The sequence below is a fragment of the Phalaenopsis equestris genome, unplaced genomic scaffold (genome assembly GCF_001263595.1).
Source record: "Phalaenopsis equestris unplaced genomic scaffold, ASM126359v1 Scaffold000552, whole genome shotgun sequence".
NCBI classification, from domain to species: domain Eukaryota; kingdom Viridiplantae; phylum Streptophyta; class Magnoliopsida; order Asparagales; family Orchidaceae; genus Phalaenopsis; species Phalaenopsis equestris.
In genome coordinates this window covers 1,836,535-1,857,292 of record NW_018164992.1, presented here as the reverse complement: position 1 = coordinate 1,857,292, position 20,758 = coordinate 1,836,535, and the positions used below count along the sequence as shown (strand labels likewise).

Sequence of the window (20,758 nt, the reverse complement as noted above, 5' to 3'; positions counted from 1 at the left end):
TTATTTATATTTTTTATATTTGTTTTCTTAGAAAAAAATCCTTTCAAGATACATCAATATTTTAATTACATATGTCCTTAATTTCGCACATGGCCAATTATCTTTTCATTCCCCTATATATAACACCTAAAATGTATTTTTTTTATTGTTATAACACCAAAATCTTTCATATCACATAAAAAATACCACCATTTTAACTTTTAGAAAATAAAATGCACAATTCATGCATAGGAACGATAGTATATATATAAAAACTAAAGTTTTGGTAATATATATATATATTATAGATCTTCAAATTATTTATCATTAACTTCTATCAGACAAGCATAGGTAAATAAATTTTTAGTCATTTAAAATTATAACATAGCATAAATAAATATTATGAATATCTAATATTAATATGTTTATAATTTCTAACAATTTAGTTGTACTTCTTCTCAAATTTAATTGCATTACCTAATAATTTAGATGTATTAAAAGAAAATACAAAAATGATAATATTAGAAAACCATGTGATATGAAATTTATTCGAATGTTATCATAAATTAAGATTGAATAAAAAATAATTAATAATACTAATTTAAATTTAACTTTTTAAAAGGAAAAAAAATAAAAATAAATTAATAAATATTTTTTTAATAAATATCATTTAATTCATGGGCCTAGGGTGATAAAATGTTGACATGACAAGGTTGCATGGCTATATAAAATACTCACATGTGAAAAGTAGTCAATATGAAGGCATAGAAAGTCCTATCTATTATTATTAATCTTTACATCAATAATAATGGAATCTCACCAAACCTAAAAATTGTAGGGAAGGAAATACTTTATGTATGGTCCTATAAATGGTCCTATAAAAAAGGGTCTAATGTCTATTATTTGGGATTATGAGTTGATATATTTGACTAATGATTGATATATCATGCAAAATCTTTATTGACAATAATATGTTTATATTATATCATCAATATTGATATTTCATATCACGAAAAGTAGAAGCGGCTTTAACGGACATTTATATGCTTACCCATATACCAAACGAATTTTATATATTTACATATCTATCTCCTAAACTTTCATATTTACATCCATCCCACATAAATTTTTTGCATCACATCAAAACCTTCACTATTATTAACTTCTTAAGAATCAAATACATATTCATAGGCAAAAGTTTTTAATACTGTGGTGTTACTATATATATATATATATATATAATGATTATAATTATTTAATAGAATCAAAATATTAACAAATGAATGTCATTTCATTATAATTAATATATATATATAATGATTATAATTATTTAATAGAATCAAAATATTAACAAATGAATGTCATTTCATTATAATTATTTAAGAAGGCATTTGATTATAATTATTTAATAGAATCAAATATTATTTTCGTCGAAATATTAAGATGAAAATAATTTATCGGTTTTTACGTTGTATTAGCGTCAAATTTGTTTATTCGAAAGGTGTGTTGAACTTTGTGTCCGAAAATATTGAACAATAAATAATAGTGTCGGGTTACCGTCGAGTTTGCGACAGAAAATATCGATTGACGATGGAATATTATTGCCGATTTTGTGTCGGATTTTGTATAGGAAAACATATGCAAATCTGACAAAAACCCCGCAACAAAAAAAAAAATTTCTAAATGATCAATTACATTTTCATAACCTGCACAAAAAAAATATATTTTGCATCACATACAATATTATATTTAGTCTTATCACATATCAATTCCCTAAACAATATCTTTAATAAAAAAATATTATCACAAATGGTCCCAAATAAAAATAGTAAAGTTAACAAAAAATTTTAGAATAAATGTTCTTACAAATAAAAGAAAACATATAAATAAACTAATCATCATCTCCATCCTCCTCCCCTTTCTCCTGCTGGAGGGATGTCATTGATGGCTTGCCCCGACAATCTACAAAATTCTCTGTCATGTGCGTTATAGAGTCCTTGACTCTGTGTTGGCCTTCAAGCATCTCTCACAACTGGCGGATCTCTTCGTACGTTGCAGCAATCTGTCTAACAATATCCTCATGGTCTGACAGTGAGGAGCTCAGAGAACTCAAAACGGGATCACGGAAGAGCTTGGCCTCGAAGACTATGCCCTTCACTCCAATGCCATAAACACTCCCATTCTTCCTCCCCGTCACCTCAGTCCAAAGCTCGTACACGAACTGTGCAGTCTTAGACTAACTACCATTGCTGCTTGCGAAAGTCTAGGCCTTAGTGGTTAAGTGCCTCTCCTGGAGCTGCTCGAACTCCTCTTGCATAATTAAAATTAATGTTTAATTAACAATTTAAACAATTATAACAAAAATAAACATTTAATTAAATGTTTTTAACTTATAGCAACCTGTTGGGAAACACTCCAAGACCCACCATTGTGCAGTCCTCAAACACCAATGAGTTCGGAGATGCTGCTCTGCAATTGAGGGAGCATGACTCAACTCCTTGGCCTGTGTAGTGTACAAAATTGGTTGGTGCTAAAAAATTACTTTAAAATTAAATTAATTTTTAAATATTTAAAATAATCTTACTAGCCACTTATAGTGCTCTATATTTGGGATCGATCCACCAATATGCAGCGCAGCTCCTCTCGTCCTCTCTATCGCCCGGTTCGTCTAGCTTGCCCGCCTCTTTCTCTCATAATCAGGTGAGACTCAGGTTGCGGTCAACTGACCCCAGAGCCACACACTAATCCAGGCAGGTCAATCGCCCCTCCAGAGGGACTATCGTGCACATGTCGCCAAGGAGATGCCTACTTTGAATCTCAAAGACTCGGCGAATCTAATGGTGGTGCTCTAAGAGACAGGTGAAGAACCCCTATAACATAAAAAATAATCCATATGTTACTATAAAAAATAAATCAAATTTACAAATGTGATTCAAATTACCTGATCATACATTGAACCCCCTAAGCCACGAGTCCCGAGTGGCTACAGGGATCTGCTTCCATGACAGATAGAGCTCATCGTACCTACTTCTAATAATCTTTGTGGTGTAGGTGACAGACAGCTTGTGGGAAATGAATCTGTTTAAGGAATAAATCAAATACAAAAAACATATAACATAAAGAATAAAAATAGTGCAATTTTAAAAATAACTTACGAGCGTCATCTAGTAGTAATTGTACCCTTAGGGGGACAAGATTTGATGGGTCTGGCTCAAGAGGTGTGCTACAAGCAGGTGGGGGAGTAGGTGCGGAAGCAACAAGCTTCAAAGAAGATGGGGCAACATCGGGTGCAGGAACAAGTGCTACATGAGGGGTGGCAGTAGCGTGTGCAAGAGGATGTGAAACAACAGTCAGTGGGGAGTGTGTTTAGCTAGAAAGCTAAACCTCTCTTCTTCTTCCTTTCCAGTGGCTTCCTCAGCACTTCAGCGAGTATAAGTCCCATCACTTGGAGCTTCCCCTGTTAGTCATAGTACAAAGTTTCTTTCTTTTGACCTTAGGGTTACCAAGGTTCCCGTGGACGACGCAATTTACGGATTGCTGATCAGGGATCTCCGGATATGTTGGGTTTACTGTCTTCACAACCATGTAGACTTAAGTTTTTAGTGGCTTGGGATGACGGGTCCGTAGTGCTCCGATCGGCTACCTCAACCTGTTAGAGAATACTCCTTAATTCCTTTGACTGCCCACTTTGAGCCCTATCGCTCCTCATGTTGTCGTTGATATTATCTTGATGACCCAATTTCCAACGAGTTGTCACTCGTTTGGGATACCAAGACTTGTCATTTGCACTTATGACTCAGATGTGATTTAACGTATTGGGATTCCTCGTCATGATGATTTGGTTGTTTCGTAGGCTCAGATTGTCGATAATTTTGTTACCCATGCGGGACCGGTGAGAGACTCACTCTCTAACTTGTGTCATAGCGGGAGTTTTGAAAGCATTGGAGCATTCCCCCTGCAAAATAACCGCCCTTTGATAGCTCGACGCTAGTTGACACTACGAATGTAAGCAAAACTCCTTTGTATCAAAAGTATTCTTGGGCAATCCATAAGATGTAATTAACCAAGTGGGATACGTCCTTTGAGAGCACTCTTGTCCCCATAATAGGCAAAAGCTCTGAAATATCTGGTTATGGGGTAGTCTACGTAGGCATTCTTTCATGGATATTGGTCTAAGGTGCCTCCGCCCAATCATGTTTGGGCGGACATACATGACATATTATTGCGAGGTTTATCACACGTAGACTCTTTATGGTCTCTTTCTCTTTGTTTGTCTTATTCATTATAATTCTCTGTTTTCTCGGTTACTTTCTTCTCCAGATCATTCTTATACTTATTTGGAAAAAAAGAATTATACGGCGATTGACAAGCTAGTAACTCATTCAAAAAAAAAAAAAAAAGAGAAAAGAAAAACAAACAACATATATGCAAACCTAACACCTAAATTCTAATATTTACATGCATGTCATTGAACTTTTATGTATACACATAACTAGCTAACAACAAAATTTCAACTTATACAAACATGCCACATTACCTATGCATATAACTAATACATATAACTCAAATTTAATTTATGTGCAAACCTAACATCTAAACCACAATATTTACATGCATACCACTGAACTCTTATGTATATATATGCCTAACACCACAACTTCAATTTGTTCATACATACCATATATCCTATGCCAAAACTAACATACATATCACTAAATTCTTATGTATGTACAAACCTAGCACCTAAACTTCAACTTGCAGATGCACACCACATTACCTATGCCAAATTACCTATTTCACATTTCAAAAATTAAATGAAAAAGATTGGCTCAAATAGAATTACCCTTTTCATTATTTTTTGATTGGAGCCGAGTGGAAGGATGAGAAATATTGGAGTTTGAGTGGTCTCTCTAAGATGTCACCGCGTTACTGTCCAAGTTAGCTCTAATGGCGACTGTATCGCGAAGGCTCTTTTAAGGAGGCAATGGTTTTGAGCGAAATCGTGAGGGAGAGGGAAAGGGGAGAGTGACGGTTTTGGGCTAAAGAGAAGACCAGTGAGCGTGACGAGAGGAAATGAAATATAGGTGCACGAGATAAGTAAATTGAGTCATTTGCATCGTATTTCCGTCAGATTTGAGTAGGATGTAATTCAACGCTAATGAGTCAAGTTTTAGTGTCGCTTAGTTGGATGCAAATTCAACACAAATTCTATCACAACTGTAAACACATTTTCATCATTTCCAAAGTATTTTTTCTATCGAATTTCGGACGCACAGCTGATGCAAAATTTGACACAAATGTCAAAATATATTATTTGTCGCTTAATGGTTGTAAATCCGACGATAAAAATTGCGTTGGAGAAAAAATCCGTCACAAATATCATACGTTAACATCAACATCTCCCGTAGTGTTGTTACTTCATAACTATTAAAATTATTTGTTAATTAATCATTATTTTATATACTAAATTAAGAGTCTTTCTGTGAATTTACATGTCTATCATATAAAGTTTGATATCAATTTGCACTTATAATACAAAAAAATATATTGCATTAGTACTACGCACGTAGAGCAACGTGCGTAGTGACTAAAATCATGCCACGACACCCCGCGCGATAGAGAAAAAAAACGGCACAGTAACACGGGAAATATTCCCTTCCATGTTATTGTGTGTTATTCATGTGTTATTATGTCCTGGGAATATTCTTGGTGTTATAATAACACAATAACACATCAATAACACATGAATAACACACAATAACACATGAATAACACGGGGGAGAATATTCCCCCGTGTTACTGCGCCGCTTTTTTCTCTGTCGGGAATATTTCCCGTACTATTCAGGTGTTATTGTGTGTTATTCATGTATTATTGTGTCCTGCGAATATTCTTAGTGTTAAATAACACAATAACACATCAATAACACATGAATAACTCGCAATAACACATGAATAACACGCAATAACACATGAATAACACAGGGGGGAATACTCTCCGTGTTACTGTGCCGTTTTTTTTTCCTATCGCGCGAGGTGTCATGACGTGATTTCATTGACTACGCACGTTACATTTACGTGCGTAGTACTGATGTAATATTTTTTCTATAATACATGGGTATCATAAACCATACATTAATATAAGTATTTCACTTTTTTTTAAAATAGTGATAGCGATATTTTTTATAGGTGTTAAAGATTAGATAGGAATGCATATAAATATAAATGTTTAGGTGTTAGATATATAGATACATAAAAGGATGATTTAGATGCATACAATTCAATTCTTATGTTTTTACATGTCCAAGATTTAAACTTCAAATTTTACATTTATGCCAACTTACGTATGCATCGAAATGAGCATTTCACTTTTAAAAGTTAAAATAATGGTATTTTTAATGTAATATGAAAGATTTAGGTGGTATCAATGTAAAAAAAATCAAAGTTTGGGTGTTAGATATGAAAAGACTTGAGAATTGCGTGGTATGTATGTAAATACTCCTACATACAAATTGTGTGCTATGTGTGTAAATGCCGGACATATATAGTTTGTTATTTATTCATACTTGGTCATGCATGCATGAAATGTAGTTGGGAAGATATGATTGAGAGAAGAAAAATCACTCTCTTTCTAGAAGGCGAAAAATTCGTATACAATTGTTCATATACAGTGGAAGTTGCAAAGATATGATTGGGAGAAGAATGATCATGGTATGTATGTGTGTGTGTGTGTGTGTGTGTGTGTGTGTGTGTGTGTGTGTGTGTGTGTGTGTGTGTGTGTGTGTGTGTGTGTGTGTGTGTGTGTGTGTGTGTGTGTGTGTGTGTGTGTGTCTATATATATATAAAGGAATGGTCGGAGGCTATGATACGAGCATTGGTCATCCCTCATGTGCCTATAATTCAAGTATCACACCCTACACTCGGGGGGAATCGAACCCCAGACCAGAGGAGACTTACAACTGAAAAGCAGATGACCGACCAACCAATCTAAGTACGCTGCGCGTATGTATGTATGTATGTATGTGTGTGTATATTTTAAAATTTTAGCTACAATTTTTTATGATGTTATTTAAGACGAAATCTCGAGTGATATCACATTTAATTTAGTGCCTAAAACATATCATAATATATATAATAAAATAAAAATTCTTCACATTACATAAGTCAATGTTAGTGGTTTAAGGTGATATAGTTTCTTTTCTCATTCAATTTCATAGGAGGTGATATATATATAAATAAATAAATAAATAAATAAATATAAATATATATCAATGGCCATGGAGGTGGCCTTTTATAAAAATGGGGTTATGGTGGCTGTCTTGGCCAATTAGGAGGTGTAATGTGGTGCTTAGGTGGAGGGCAGACGAGCTCCAAAGTTTGATTTGGATGAGCTGTCCTCTAGGTTTGATTTGGGTGAGGTGTCATGGGGGTGGCTCTCGGTTTTGGGCTTTTCCGACCAATAGACTGGTCGGCCGGCCAGGGGGAGGTGGCTAGGAGCTCAAGAAACCCAGAGGAATCCATCACAACAATTTAATGCAAATGTGCTTGGATTTGGCAAAGGTATCTTAAGCATGTGCATTTTTGGAAATAAGATCCCTTAATTTGGAAGACCTTTGGTCCATGGCTTGATTTAGGTGGCTTCATGGTGTTTGGTCTGGTCACTAAGTCCAACTAATGGCTGTGGTGGAGTTAATTTGGTGGCTTTAAGGTGGTTAGGTCACATTTACTGCATGGGTCCAAGTGGGTGCAAATGACCAAAGCTTGAGTTTGGGCTAGGCTAGCCATATCAATTGGCCTAATTGATTGTTTCATTTGGTATATATGATTATAAGGAACAACTTTTGTGAAGGATGGAAGTGGTTTTGAGTCCAATTGGGGGGTCAATTTGAAGGAATTTTGAACTTTAATCAATTTGGTCATGTTGGGCTAGGCTTGGGTCTAGCTTGGGTTAGCCTTGGGCTAAGTCCAAATTGATTGTTGTAAATGGTCAATAGGGACCTTATGAAGAGTTCTCAACATGAATTGGATGCCAAATTGGAGGTTAAGGCAATCAATTGGGTGAAATTTGGGGACTTAGCCAATTTGGGGCTAAATTTGGGAATTTTGGATTTAGGCCAAAATCAAATGGATTTGAAACTTCATCAAGGTAAATTGATGGTTAATTTTGATTTATATGAATGTTATCAAGATTTTCAACATCAATTGGGGCCAATTGACTAGGCCATGGGTTCAATTTGGTGAGATTAAGTCATATGGTCAAAATTAGGGTTTTGGCCCAAATCAAAATTGGGCTCAAATCATGGACCAATTGAGCTTGGATTTGTCTTAGTTTAGTCATATCAAAAGTCAATTTGAGTTTAGTATTGTAATTGGGCTCAATTAAGATCAAATTGATGGACATTTGAGATGGATTTGGGGAAATTTGAGTCTTTAAAGGGCAATTTGGGGATTTTGGTTAAAGATGGTCAAATTGGCCAAATTGGGTCATTGGTAGTTCAGAAAAATGAAATTGGGAATATTTAGGATTTATTGGAAATTTTTGGAATTTTTGGGATTTTGGATCCAATAAGGGTATTTTAGTAATTAGGGGGTGTTTTAAAGGTAAAAGGCCAAGATTGGTATTTTGGTAGATTTGAGGTACCAATCATCACCAATAAGCCATGAACCAATGAGAACCCCATTTTGGGTCCTCTACATAGTGGTCTTAGCCAAACCATAGCCCTAGGGCTAGTAGGTTTAGAGGACCATCTACATGAGTATCCCGAAAGATCAAGGGATCTAGGCTAGAAATTTGAGTTCAGGGTTGTGAGTGATTGTTGGTACAGATAAGTGTAGTGAGTGCCTTAGCTCCAGACCAACACCCAAGGTCAACCCTAAGGTCCAGCAATCCTAAGGGTGACTCATCTTGAGTTTCCCCCACAGTGACCTCACCTACTAAGTATTTAGAGGTTGAGAGCAACATGTAGAACTTCAAGCTGAGTAGAGAAAAGTTTGGAATTTCTAGTGGTGAGGGTTCCATGCCTAGTTTTCTAGGAATAGTCAACAAGAAAAGTCTTATGACTAGACCCTAGGCTACTAAAGAGGAAAAACTAAACCTCAACAAAAATTGAGGTCAACAAATCTATGATCTGATAGTAGTATATTAGAATTAGTCTAAGAGATTTCTTACCGCGCTTCTTTGTGGGATTGATACATTGGGTTTTAAAGAAAACCCTATATTACTTGAACGACAAGTGCACTTGCGTAGCTAGTGTGTGAAATATAAATCAAATTCTAAATTCTATAACTTATCCATTTTACACACTAGTTGTCTAAAGAAATCGGGTCAAGTTTTTTGCCAGGAGACTAAATAAATGCTTAATTGGGGATGTTGAATGTTTGCCCTTATAATTTGATTATTGTTTATTATGGCTAACAATATTGTTGTTTTGTATTGCCAATAAGATTGATCAATATCATCTATAACAATCCTTGTGTTTACTGATGCCAATAAGATTGTTGATCGATCTTTATTGCCAATTAAATTGACTTCTAAGGTAATACTGATGCTTGAAGTTGACACCAACAATGGTGCTCCCAAACACAAATAACGTTGATGCATGAGACACTCACACAAACACTAGGTAGAGTATTGACGCTTGACATCAACTATAATATTGACGTTAGACTTCGACAACAATGCAGATTCCTGACATCAATATCAACACTAAAGTTAGACATCGGCACTAATGTCAATGCCTAATGTGAATGCCCAAACCAAAGTGCAACGTCCGCATCTATGATTCTGCTTTTCATTGCTAACAAGGCAACCCCCTACCATCCACACTTCAATACACAAAATTACTAATAAAGTTGCCATTGGCACTAAATTTTATACCTGCCATTGACACCCACATCTATACATGCTATCAATACCAACACTTGTATTAATACCAATGTGAATACTCACCACGCCTATCAAGCTTGATGCATGCTTGCCTTCTTAACCACTGATCTCTCTTAATATAAGAAGGAGATTCTAACAGGACGCCAACAAACACTTAATAAAATCTCCAATGCATGCCCGAATACTATTTTAAGTATCCACCACGAAAATCTTCTAACATAGTTCATATCTACTACACTATATCAATGCATGCTCCAATTTTGGTGAATGATATTTTGCAGCCTAATACTCATATTAGTGAATCATTTTCATTTGATTAGGCACTGGGATATGCTCCCCGTTTTTATTTCCATAAAAAAAGTCCAATGTCTCCCTCTCAAATAGAGTTACTTGTGTATATTTCTCTTTCATAATTACAAATCTTCTACACATATGTATCTTAATTTTGCCATCCAAAAGAACCTCCAAGCAATAAAAGTTTAAAATATAGAATTATGCAGATCTTACATGCTTTGTGAGTTGGTGGATGCCAACGGACATTAAAGTGAGTGTGATGAGGCAATTACCCAATCTACAAGCCAAATTATTAGATCACATTCGAAAGGGACGACATATTATTTATTTTTAAGAGACCAAAAATCAAGTTGTTGATAAGAAAATTTACTGATACTAAATGTAACTTCGCACGATGAAATTAAAAAATAAAAAAAATCTGATGATGTAATACAGGCTTGCTAAAATTCGTACGCACTCTAGTACTGTTTATCCCAATCCTAATAGCATCATTATCCGGCGGTTAGGTCCAACCTTAAAAAAATAAAGCACCGAAGTCATATAATAGTTTAGGACTTCGGCGCTTATTATATATTGACTTTTATTCTTTCTTAAAAAATTTCATTGCACTCATCAATCATATATATTTTTAATATCGTCTTTAATAAAGAGTTATAAATTATATACTTTTTTTTTTTAAAGAGAAATACATTTCACAAATTTTTTTATTGAATATTAATATATAGGAGTGCTATCAGATTCAAACTATTTAAATTTCTACATTCAATTTCGACTGAATTTGTAAACATATTCAAATAAAATGTTAAAAACTTTGTTAAAAATAGATCGATGTTTTAATTTGTACTGTGAAAAAATTGGGAAAAATTTTGAGTAGGTAAGACGTACGCAGCGCTGCGTACGTTTTGGAGGTTATACAAGGAGTATAAGGGAGTTATATACGTGTTATACCCCCTAATAACATTTATATAACCTTCTGTAACCTACCTGTAACTTACAAATAAGCTCTTAATATATGAAAACAGAAACACGGAACTTATTTGTAGGTTACAAGTAGGTTACAGAATGTTACATGGAGGTTACAAGAGGATATAACGCGGATATAACCCTCTTATACTCCCTGTATAACTTCAAAAACGTGCACAGCGCTGCGTACATCTCACGTACGCAAATGTTTTCCAAAAAATTGTGGATTCTTTGAGATAAATAGTTGAATTCAATATATGGCAAGTGGTCAGAATCACAGACAATCAGATACAAATAATATGACTTTCATTGGTTGAGAAGAAATTTAAAATGAGAAGAAACAAGTATCAAGTCGCCATCTAAACTAATATACTCAACAGAAAAGTTAAACTTTCTGCTTTAATTTTTTTATTACTGGCCTCCTTAATTATATATGTCATCTGATAATCCAATTTAAGGGAAGAATTTTAATGCCCACTTGGAGAAAATTATGCATCTCAAAACAATATAAACTTATTATAAACAACATTTTTATTTATTAATTACGTAAGGATTTATTATTTATGAGTTTGTACTACATTAACTCAAACCACGTCAGATAATATTTTGAATTGCATATTAAAAAACAAATGCAATTGTACGGCAATTACTCTCTCTTATATATATATATATATATATATATATATATATATGTGATATTTTTGTGGCATGTATAAAATAAGTAGTATGAGACTAAGAACCTAACTAATCAAATGTGATATAAAAAAGAAAAAAAAAAATGAATTTATTAGGCTTTATTAGAAAGGTGTGGACCAACCCCTTACTTTGGACCAAATTGAAGGCTTTATCCTCGGCCGAAGCATAAATTAAGCTGCCTCTCTCTGCAATATATTTATTTAAGAAGCAGTTGAAAGACATCGACATACAAACCACACAGTTGATTGATTGCTCTCTCACTCTCTGTGAGCATTTTGGCAATGAATGATATTTATTGTCTGAAAATGAAAATAAAATTTTAAAGTTATTATGCCATAAATATAATTATTATTTTTAGATGTTAAATATATAAATACATAAGAATTGGGTGGTATGAATATAATTATTCCTTAAATATATGATAATTAGCTAAAAAGCCATTCACCTTAATGAAATCAGAGAGCAATTCTGACAGTTTTAGCCACCATAACTCTACATTTATAGTAATTTAAACTGTTAGATTTGCAGTAATTAAAATACGCTAAGTCTGTAACCTGCAACAGCTTTCACCACCGCTAAAATCTAACATATAGCGATTAAAATACTAATTACAATCTTAAGTATGGTAAACATCTTTTCTGAAACTGCTAAAGCCTTATAAAATCACTGCTATAGTTTGTTTGTTTGTTTGTTTAGTAGTGCATACTGTAAGAACAGAAACTTTAGATAAATAAAATAAAATTTTTATTGAGAAAATTTCATAAATACATTAGATGATTTTTATATCATTTGCAAGAATAAAATATCATGATCAACATACATATTATTTCTTGAGTTATTTCAGTTTAGAGTTGTGATTGTTCTTGTATTACCTTTAAAAAATTAATTATGTTGTTCTAATATTTTTTTTTCAAGCTTGAAACTCTTAAATAAGATGATTAAAAAGAAGCTAATATGTATAGTAAGCAAACAACAACTGGAAATGTAAATCACACACAATAGTGGAGGGGGAGTCCAGGAGAGGAACCAACCTCTTCTTTGAGGGGAGCAAAATGTCCCCCTAACCCAACGTGGAAGGGGCTAGGACAACGAATAACAAAATAATATTTCAAAAGGGCTAAAAAGTCAAATTACCCTTACATATAAGTAAAGGAATGAGGGGTGGAGATCTGGGTCCACCCTTCTATAGAGTTTGGATGTAAGCTGCATCCAGACAACAAACATGATGCACGAGAAGATTAGTTTTTTTTTCCTTCACTTCCTCCATGCATCCCGTCTGTCTTCCAGACACAGCTTGTATCTGGACTCTAGATACAATATTTTTTTCATGTGAGGAGATGAAGCAAATTTATGTCAATGTGACATGATTTCTCAATTCACATATATTCTTTAGGAAGATTAATATTATTTTACTATTTTATATGGCTGCTCTCTCTCTCTCTCTCTCTCCTCACACGCATAATCTAGCTCTCTCCATCCAAGACAGCTGCATTCCACTCTAAAAGACAAAACACTATAGGTCTTTGCGTCATGACCCGCGCACATGGTTTGATATATTATGAGCACCATTGCTTTCATTAACTCTTATCTAAGTCCAATTTTTTAGGTAGATAAAGGAAGATTTATGCCGTCAATTGCGCCTGCTGTACTGCATGTCACATCCATATATTATTATTCATGCCTCCAAATATAAATATTTATATTTACGTAAATAACCTCCCAATTATTATTACTGCATAAACAGTGTTTTAGATGAGCCAATGGGCCATCATCAAATGATTTTTATCAGCGTATGCGTCGTATTTAATTTCCCAGAGCATCATCTTCAAGCACATGCACGACCATCAAGTTACAGTATTTAATGTGCTAAAAAAAGGGGTGATATGATAAATACTATATAAGATTGATGATATTGATGTTGGATTTCATAATTTATTTTAAAGAGATATAATTATTATTGTGAGATGAGAATTATTTATAAGATTGAAACAGTTAAAAGTGAGGCCCGTATCCTATTGTCTGCATACCTTTTGCTATAGAAAAGTTTTGACTTTTGTAAGTGATAAATGTGTTCATATGTATTAGATTCTGCATAGTCAATATATAATCAATATGTTAAAGTTCATCAGTGTATTCGATTATGATGCCCCACAAGACGATAAAATGAAAATAATATAAAAAATTAATAGAGGGTATAGTTTCTCATTATGAGGTCACGCGTTCAAATTGCACGTACTGATATTTAGGCTCACATTTCTCAAAAAAAAAAAAAAGTAGAATATCGAATTTTGAAAAGTCGAGTCAGAGTTATATACAGTTGTTCATGTATCGTCATAAAAAGGTTACAAGAATAATTTGGAAATGATGAATATATATAATAAGTTGCATCATATGTAAAGAGATGTTGGATTGCATGGCTATATCATAGTAAATGGCTCGTTTGGGAATGCTTAAAAATGTTGTCTAGCTTTCTTTCATGAGCTTATACCCCATATTATATGACATGTAAATGATTCAAATAAATGCTATAGTTTATAAGCTTTTGTTGAGATTATAACCCCATATTCATCTAGTCAAATAACTTTCAAAATTATTTTTCAGCTCCTCAATATTTTGAGATTATAATTTTAATTATAATTAACTGCCCAACGAAATGGTAATTTATGCGGCATAATTAACGACCCAAGGGAGTGGTAATCGTTATCCCGCCGCTGTCGAACAGCAGTGGGTCAGAACGTTAAACTGACTCTTGCGGCCCATTTTGGGCCCGTATTCAGAAGGGCTTAAAAAGGAATTTTATATTAGTTTCAAATTTATTAATATAGTTTATGTAAATTTCTAAAATTATTATTTACTGAGCAAAAATATTAATATGATTTGATGGAATCTGCACCAATCTAAAAGCAAACAAAATAATTTGTTCTAGGCGTGCTAGGGTGGGAAAACAAATTTAGGAAGGGCTCTTTTCAAAATTTCTAATAATCTTTTATATATAATACACTAAAATAAATAAATATATAGTACTTGATATTTTAAATAATTTTTTTTCAAAAAAATATATATAGCTAATTCATGTGCTCTATTTTAGAAATGTTTTTGCCTCAATCATGATATTTATTAGGGACATATGTGAAGATATTGTTAATAAATTTGAGTCTTTCTTTCATAATATAAATTAATTATAAGGTTTTTTAGGGGAAAATTTTATTTTTGTGACTTAGAAGAAAGGAGGAAATTTCTTTTATTTATTTATGTATTTTTTGACATACAAATAAAAAAAATATGATGTCTTTTAGAATTCTTAATTTTCTTTACATTTAACACTTGTTTTTGAATGAAATTGCAATTTAAAGAAGGTAGGAAACATGGTAGGAATTGGAGAGAAATAAAGGATATTGAACTTTAATTCAAAATTGCACTTTAATTTGATGCATGTTTTTCTTGCAGGTATAACAGGTAGGAAATATTAATCGAATTGAACGAAACAAAGTCAATTGCAGCAAAGAGGCTGTCAGCAAACTGGCGTCTGGACGCCTAGAACAATCCAAGGATGGTTTCAACACGACTTGTGGAGTTATTGGACTGATTTTGATGGTTGGGGAGGGGGCTTTTGGCTGTGAAGAAGCGTTGGGAACTCCAAGGAAGCCATGGAGTCATAATTAGGGATATGATGTATAGATTTTCACCTTTTTAGAGAGATTGATGAGGTCTGCGAGGGAGTCATTGCAATATTGTTCAAGCACTTGGAGATTCTGTAGAGGATTGTTTCATCTCTTTTCAAATGGAGAAAAGATAAGCATTGTGTTAACTATTGTCTTGTACTTGTTGTGAACTCATATTTAGTTAATTTGTTTTTGTTAAAATGATGATTTCCATTGCAATCTTCATGCTTTGTGAGTAGATTCATTTACTTTTCTCTTGTGATGCATAAGTGAAATGCGTTGAATGTTAGAATGATTATAGAATTGATCTTTATATCTCAAAGTGATGATTTTTACTTCATGCTTAATTTTAACTTTAGAATTCTTGTTGGACTCGTTACCTCGTTCTCAGCGGGGATCGACAATCTGAACTCAATAAAGCTCTATATTATCAAAACGATACACATACGTGTATGAGAAATCCCAGTGGGTAATAATACCTAATTTTCAACCAATTTGCTAGGGAGCAGATCAAGTTTCTGGTGCCTTTACAAAGACTTATATAAAAGGTGCAAATCCTTGGGGTGGATCAAAATACTAATGAGAGAAAATAACAGTAGGATTTATTTTTTATTATTTATAACTTTTTTTATATATATTTGATTAATTTTTCATCGGGAATTTACATATATTTACATATATAACACCCAATTCCTATATATTTACATATCTAACACCTAAACTTTACTTTATCACATCATACCACCCAAAACTTTCACAACACATGCCATTTTAACTTTAGAAAGGTAGACGCACCTTTTCATGCATATATAAGATGGTTTGTATGTAAAAAAACAAAATTTTGGTGTTAGATTTGTAAATACATAAGAATTGAGTAGTATCTATATGCAAATCTACCTTTTGTTTTTAGTAAAAGAATACAAAATCTTCTCACATTTCTATCAAATTTTTTCCATATGTTATAATCAATATTTCTATGAATGATTTATATGTTTTTCCTTGGATTGAATCTACTTGTTTACTTTTTTTTTATCAAAATTTATGTTAAATTAAATCAATTTGTCATTTAAATACACATCACACCATTCCTATACATTAATTATACATCTACCACCTATACATTGTCTCATGCATGGTTTTATAACACCAAATTGCTCTAAATGTACTTAAATTTCTTTCTAACTTTAGGTCTTATATATATTCATAAGGTATATATGTAAATGTCTCTAAAAAAATACATTAAAAGTTTAGGAGTCAACAATCATGAATCAAAATCAAATGTATATCTGAAATTTTACTTTCATGGATATTAACTATGCATACACAAAGACATGAAACTATTCGTAATATCTATACAAATATACAACAATACCGTCCTACACATTTCAGATATGTTGTCAGAATTTATTTATAAATTCGGGAAATTACATATAGACCCCCCGAAAACTTGTTATTTACAAATCAAGCGCATGGTGGTGGGATGACTGTGCCTTTCTTGGTCAACTTAACATTAGCACAGAAGCTTTTGGCTGAACCACCGCCATTTTTAACCAAGTCTATGCCTTCTAATATAATCCCACTGCATGGAAAGCTTCTGCTGCAGTTGAAGTTTATCGCGAATTTTGATGCACTTGTTCCCTTTATATTACTGTACTGCACGTCGCTCACTTGCACCGCTGATTTCTGTATAAAATAAATATAAATTCTTTAATTATCATGATTTTGATTATATTAATTGAATATTAGAGAGTAATGATTGATTTAATTATTACCTGTTGGGTGCATGGCTTGCTGGAGTCGCAGTAGTTTTGGTCGATGATTATTGGGTTTTTAACGTTGCTCATTTTAATGTTTTTGAATACTATTTTCTTTGCATAGCCTCTTCCACCCTACACAAAATTAAATAAATTATTATTTGCATGAGGAAATGAAATATTTCATTTATGCACACAATGCCACATGCAATAATATTTAGTTTATTATTTCTAACTAAAATAGAAAATTTTCGCAGGAAGAACGTTATTATCGCTCCCCGCTACATCTTATATGACCAACTACGACCTATGTAACTCACAACTCTGACCTCTTTAACTCACAACTCAGGCCTCTTTAACCTACATATATATATATAATATTTCTTGAATAAATTTAATTAATTACCTGCCAGGTCTTGATACGAACCCCATTTGAAGTACCAATAAATTGTGCAGTATCAACGGTCACATCTGAGACTTGGTCGGTGGAACCTTTTGCTCCCAAGCTTCCAATACTATAGCCAACATTAATAATTAAAGAATAATTAAAATTAATTAATTAATCCAATTCGGTTATTATTTTTGATATTTAAACATATTTAATTCATTTAAATTAATTAACTGCGAATAATTAACTAGACAGTTATAAGATAATATTATAAGTGCACCTGATTCCATGACCCGGTCCACAAACTATGTTATTAGCATGCACGCCTTGAGATCCACTAACTATCGAGATACAATCATCTCCTGTAAAACACATTAATATGCCAAAAATTAAATTATTTTCATTTTTACATATATAAATATATGGGAAGACTATATATTTACATATATCTAAAACTTATACTTCATTTTTTACATATATATCCATACCACCTTACCTATGCATGAAATATTTTTTATTCCATATGAAAGACTTGAGTGGTACATATATAAATGTAAAAAAAATAAAGTTTAAATGTAAGATATGTAAATACATATTTATATATTTATTTATGCAATAATTTAGACATACCAGTGGCAATAGTGCAATGATTAATGCTAATATTTTGGGTTCTTGTGACATGGATTCCATCTGTATTAGGGCTATTGCCGGGTGCATTTATAATGACATTTGAAACCATTACATTTTTGCTGTTCTCAAACTCAACATGTATCTGCTGGCTATTTATCACATTCAAGCTCTGAACTCTCAGCCCATTGCATGCATTAAAAGTTAAGGCCTGCATTGCAAAATTAAGAAAGTAAATAAATTATTATCAATGCAAATAATTTACTTAAATTATTACATTTATATACTTAATAATATAATGAATATGATGATGTTTACATACCGTGGGTGCATCTTTGCAGGGCTGAAAAGGTAAATTAACAATGTCAGTACATTTAAATGCTTGTAAATATGACTTTAATATTTGGATAATTAGAAAATGCCAATAAATAAATAACTTACTTGTGATTTATCTATTTTGCATGATTTTTGCCACCAAATCTTGCCATTACCATTAATGGTTCCCCCTCCAAGAACAGCAAGATTGTTTACTTCGTTGAAGTAAATCCATAGCCTTTGATTCTTTCCAGACCAATCTGATGGGTTTGCAGAAGCTTCAATAGTCCCCATAATCTGATCATTATATTTACAATTATAAAAATGTTTCAAATTGTAAATAGATAAGAATTGTGTGGGTATGTGTGTATATTTCTCTTTTAAATAAATGCAATGGACTCACCATCACTGAAATATGTGATTTGCAGGGACCTGAAAATGTGATGGGCTTGAGCAAGTATGTGTTACCCTTTGGTATAATATAAGATACCGGACTGTTAGAGGAGCAAGCTGCATTCCATGCCTTTAAAAATGCCTGTAAAAAAAAAAACAAGGTAATTAAATTTAAATTAAATATATTTTTGATGTGTAATCAAATAATTTTAAAATCTTATGACTTTTGAGGCCATACTTTCTTATCATGCACAAAGTAAAGTATAAGGGTTATATATGTAAGTTTAAGTTTATAGCATATGTTTATAGTATGTATGTAATTTGTAATAAATATTTGCAAAAAAAAAAAATACTCTATTTGACTTTGCATAATTAGTCATTCTACCCGTAAATCCGAGTCAAATTTATTTCAACACCTTCTCCCGTATGACAGTATAAGACAAAAGTGGCATTGTAGCATTGATGGGTCCACGGTCAACCTAATTTATTTCATAATATATAATAAATGAATTTCAAACTATATATTTTTTATATCTATAATATAAATTAAATAGGAAACAAACCTTTTTTCTTACTACATGTGATTAGATACCTGCAGGTCTATTGAATATAAAGTTTTTGGGAAACACCATAAAATTGTTATGTCTTGCATATCCAACCCATAAAGTTTAATATTTACATTTATAACATTTTGAAGTTGTATGTTTATGCATGAAAAAAGCGTATTTAGTATTAAAATATTAGTAATATGTAGTGATATTGCTGATGTGATGTTGATAATTTGGTTGTTTTGAATGTAATTATGAAAGTTTAGATGTTAGAAATGCAAATTCAATTAAGAATTTTATGGTATATTGAAAATATGTAATATATTTTTCACTTAAATTTTCATTAAATGAAAATTTATATGCTTCAAGGAAAACTTACCCTCCAAGTTCTGGGATTTAATTTTAAGAAAATCAAACCAAATCATTTGAATAATTATAACATCAATATCAATATATATACCGTCTTAAATAATACTTAAAAGTACATACTATTTAAAAAATTTAAAATAAATTTGTATCTGACACACAAATAATTAATATAACATTTTAACCCCTTAAACTGTAAATATATCATTTTAATCATTTTTTTTCATTACAATCATCCTCCTAAACTCGCTCGTGAAATTTTGAGTAAGATTATGGATGATTAAAATGTTATATTTAAAATTTTAAATAGTTAAAATTGTATATTTAAAGTATGGAAATGAAAAACATAACAACAAAAAAAAAAAAAAAAAAAAAAAAGATGAAAAGTTTACCCCATACCTTAGTATCGTCAACTCCTTCACCTTTTGCACCATAGTCCTTCACATTAACCACCTTCTCCTTGGACCCCCCTTGAAATTCACTAATTCGATCGAAGCCCCTCTCCAACAATCTCCCCTCATCTCCTTCCAACTCCTCATAAAAACCAGGATGGGCTCTCATTCCATGCAAAGAGAAAGGATTTAAAATCCCCAATTCCTCTTCAAAGTTATTAATGGCCGCGCAGAAGAAGCTTTGAAGGCTCAGAATGACAAGAGAGAGAAAAAGAATCATTTTTTTAAGCTGTTTTTAGAGAGAGAAAGAAAGTAATAAAATCAATACTTATATCAGAGATATATTAATTGTCCACAAACATGCATTGATGAGGAGAGATATATATAGTAATATGTGGCATGGGAGACATACATAGAGAGAGAATAACTAGTTTTAAGAGGGCAGATTGAAACGTGAGGGTCTCTCATCCTCTTCGGATTTTGATAATCACATCTGTG

At 32.4% G+C, this 20,758-nt stretch overlaps 1 protein-coding gene across 1 annotated transcript; it reads right to left on the bottom strand.

Annotated features, from left to right (window-relative positions):
* Positions 1 to 16,919: 16,919 nt before the first annotated feature.
* LOC110029251 (polygalacturonase-like) lies at positions 16,920 to 20,540 on the bottom strand. Its single transcript, XM_020731451.1, has 9 exons — positions 20,268 to 20,540; positions 18,965 to 19,096; positions 18,688 to 18,858; positions 18,569 to 18,589; positions 18,250 to 18,457; positions 17,900 to 17,981; positions 17,638 to 17,746; positions 17,250 to 17,366; positions 16,920 to 17,160 (listed from the first exon to the last, which is right to left on the bottom strand). The coding sequence occupies exons 1-9, from the start codon at positions 20,538 to 20,540 to the stop codon at positions 16,939 to 16,941; spliced, it is 1,335 nt and encodes a 444-aa protein (XP_020587110.1). The 3' UTR covers positions 16,920 to 16,938.
* Positions 20,541 to 20,758: the final 218 nt, after the last annotated feature.

Coding starts and splice junctions, on each gene's coding strand:
- LOC110029251 (XM_020731451.1), bottom strand. CDS start 20,540: ATGATTCTTTTTCTCTCTCTTGTCATTCTGAGCCTTCAAAGCTTCTTC. Junction 19,097..20,267: donor AAGGAGTTGACGATACTAAG/GTATGGGGTAAA, acceptor TTTTTTTTACAG/GCATTTTTAAAGGCATGGAA. Junction 17,161..17,249: donor GCAAGCCATGCACCCAACAG/GTAATAATTAAA, acceptor TATTTTATACAG/AAATCAGCGGTGCAAGTGAG.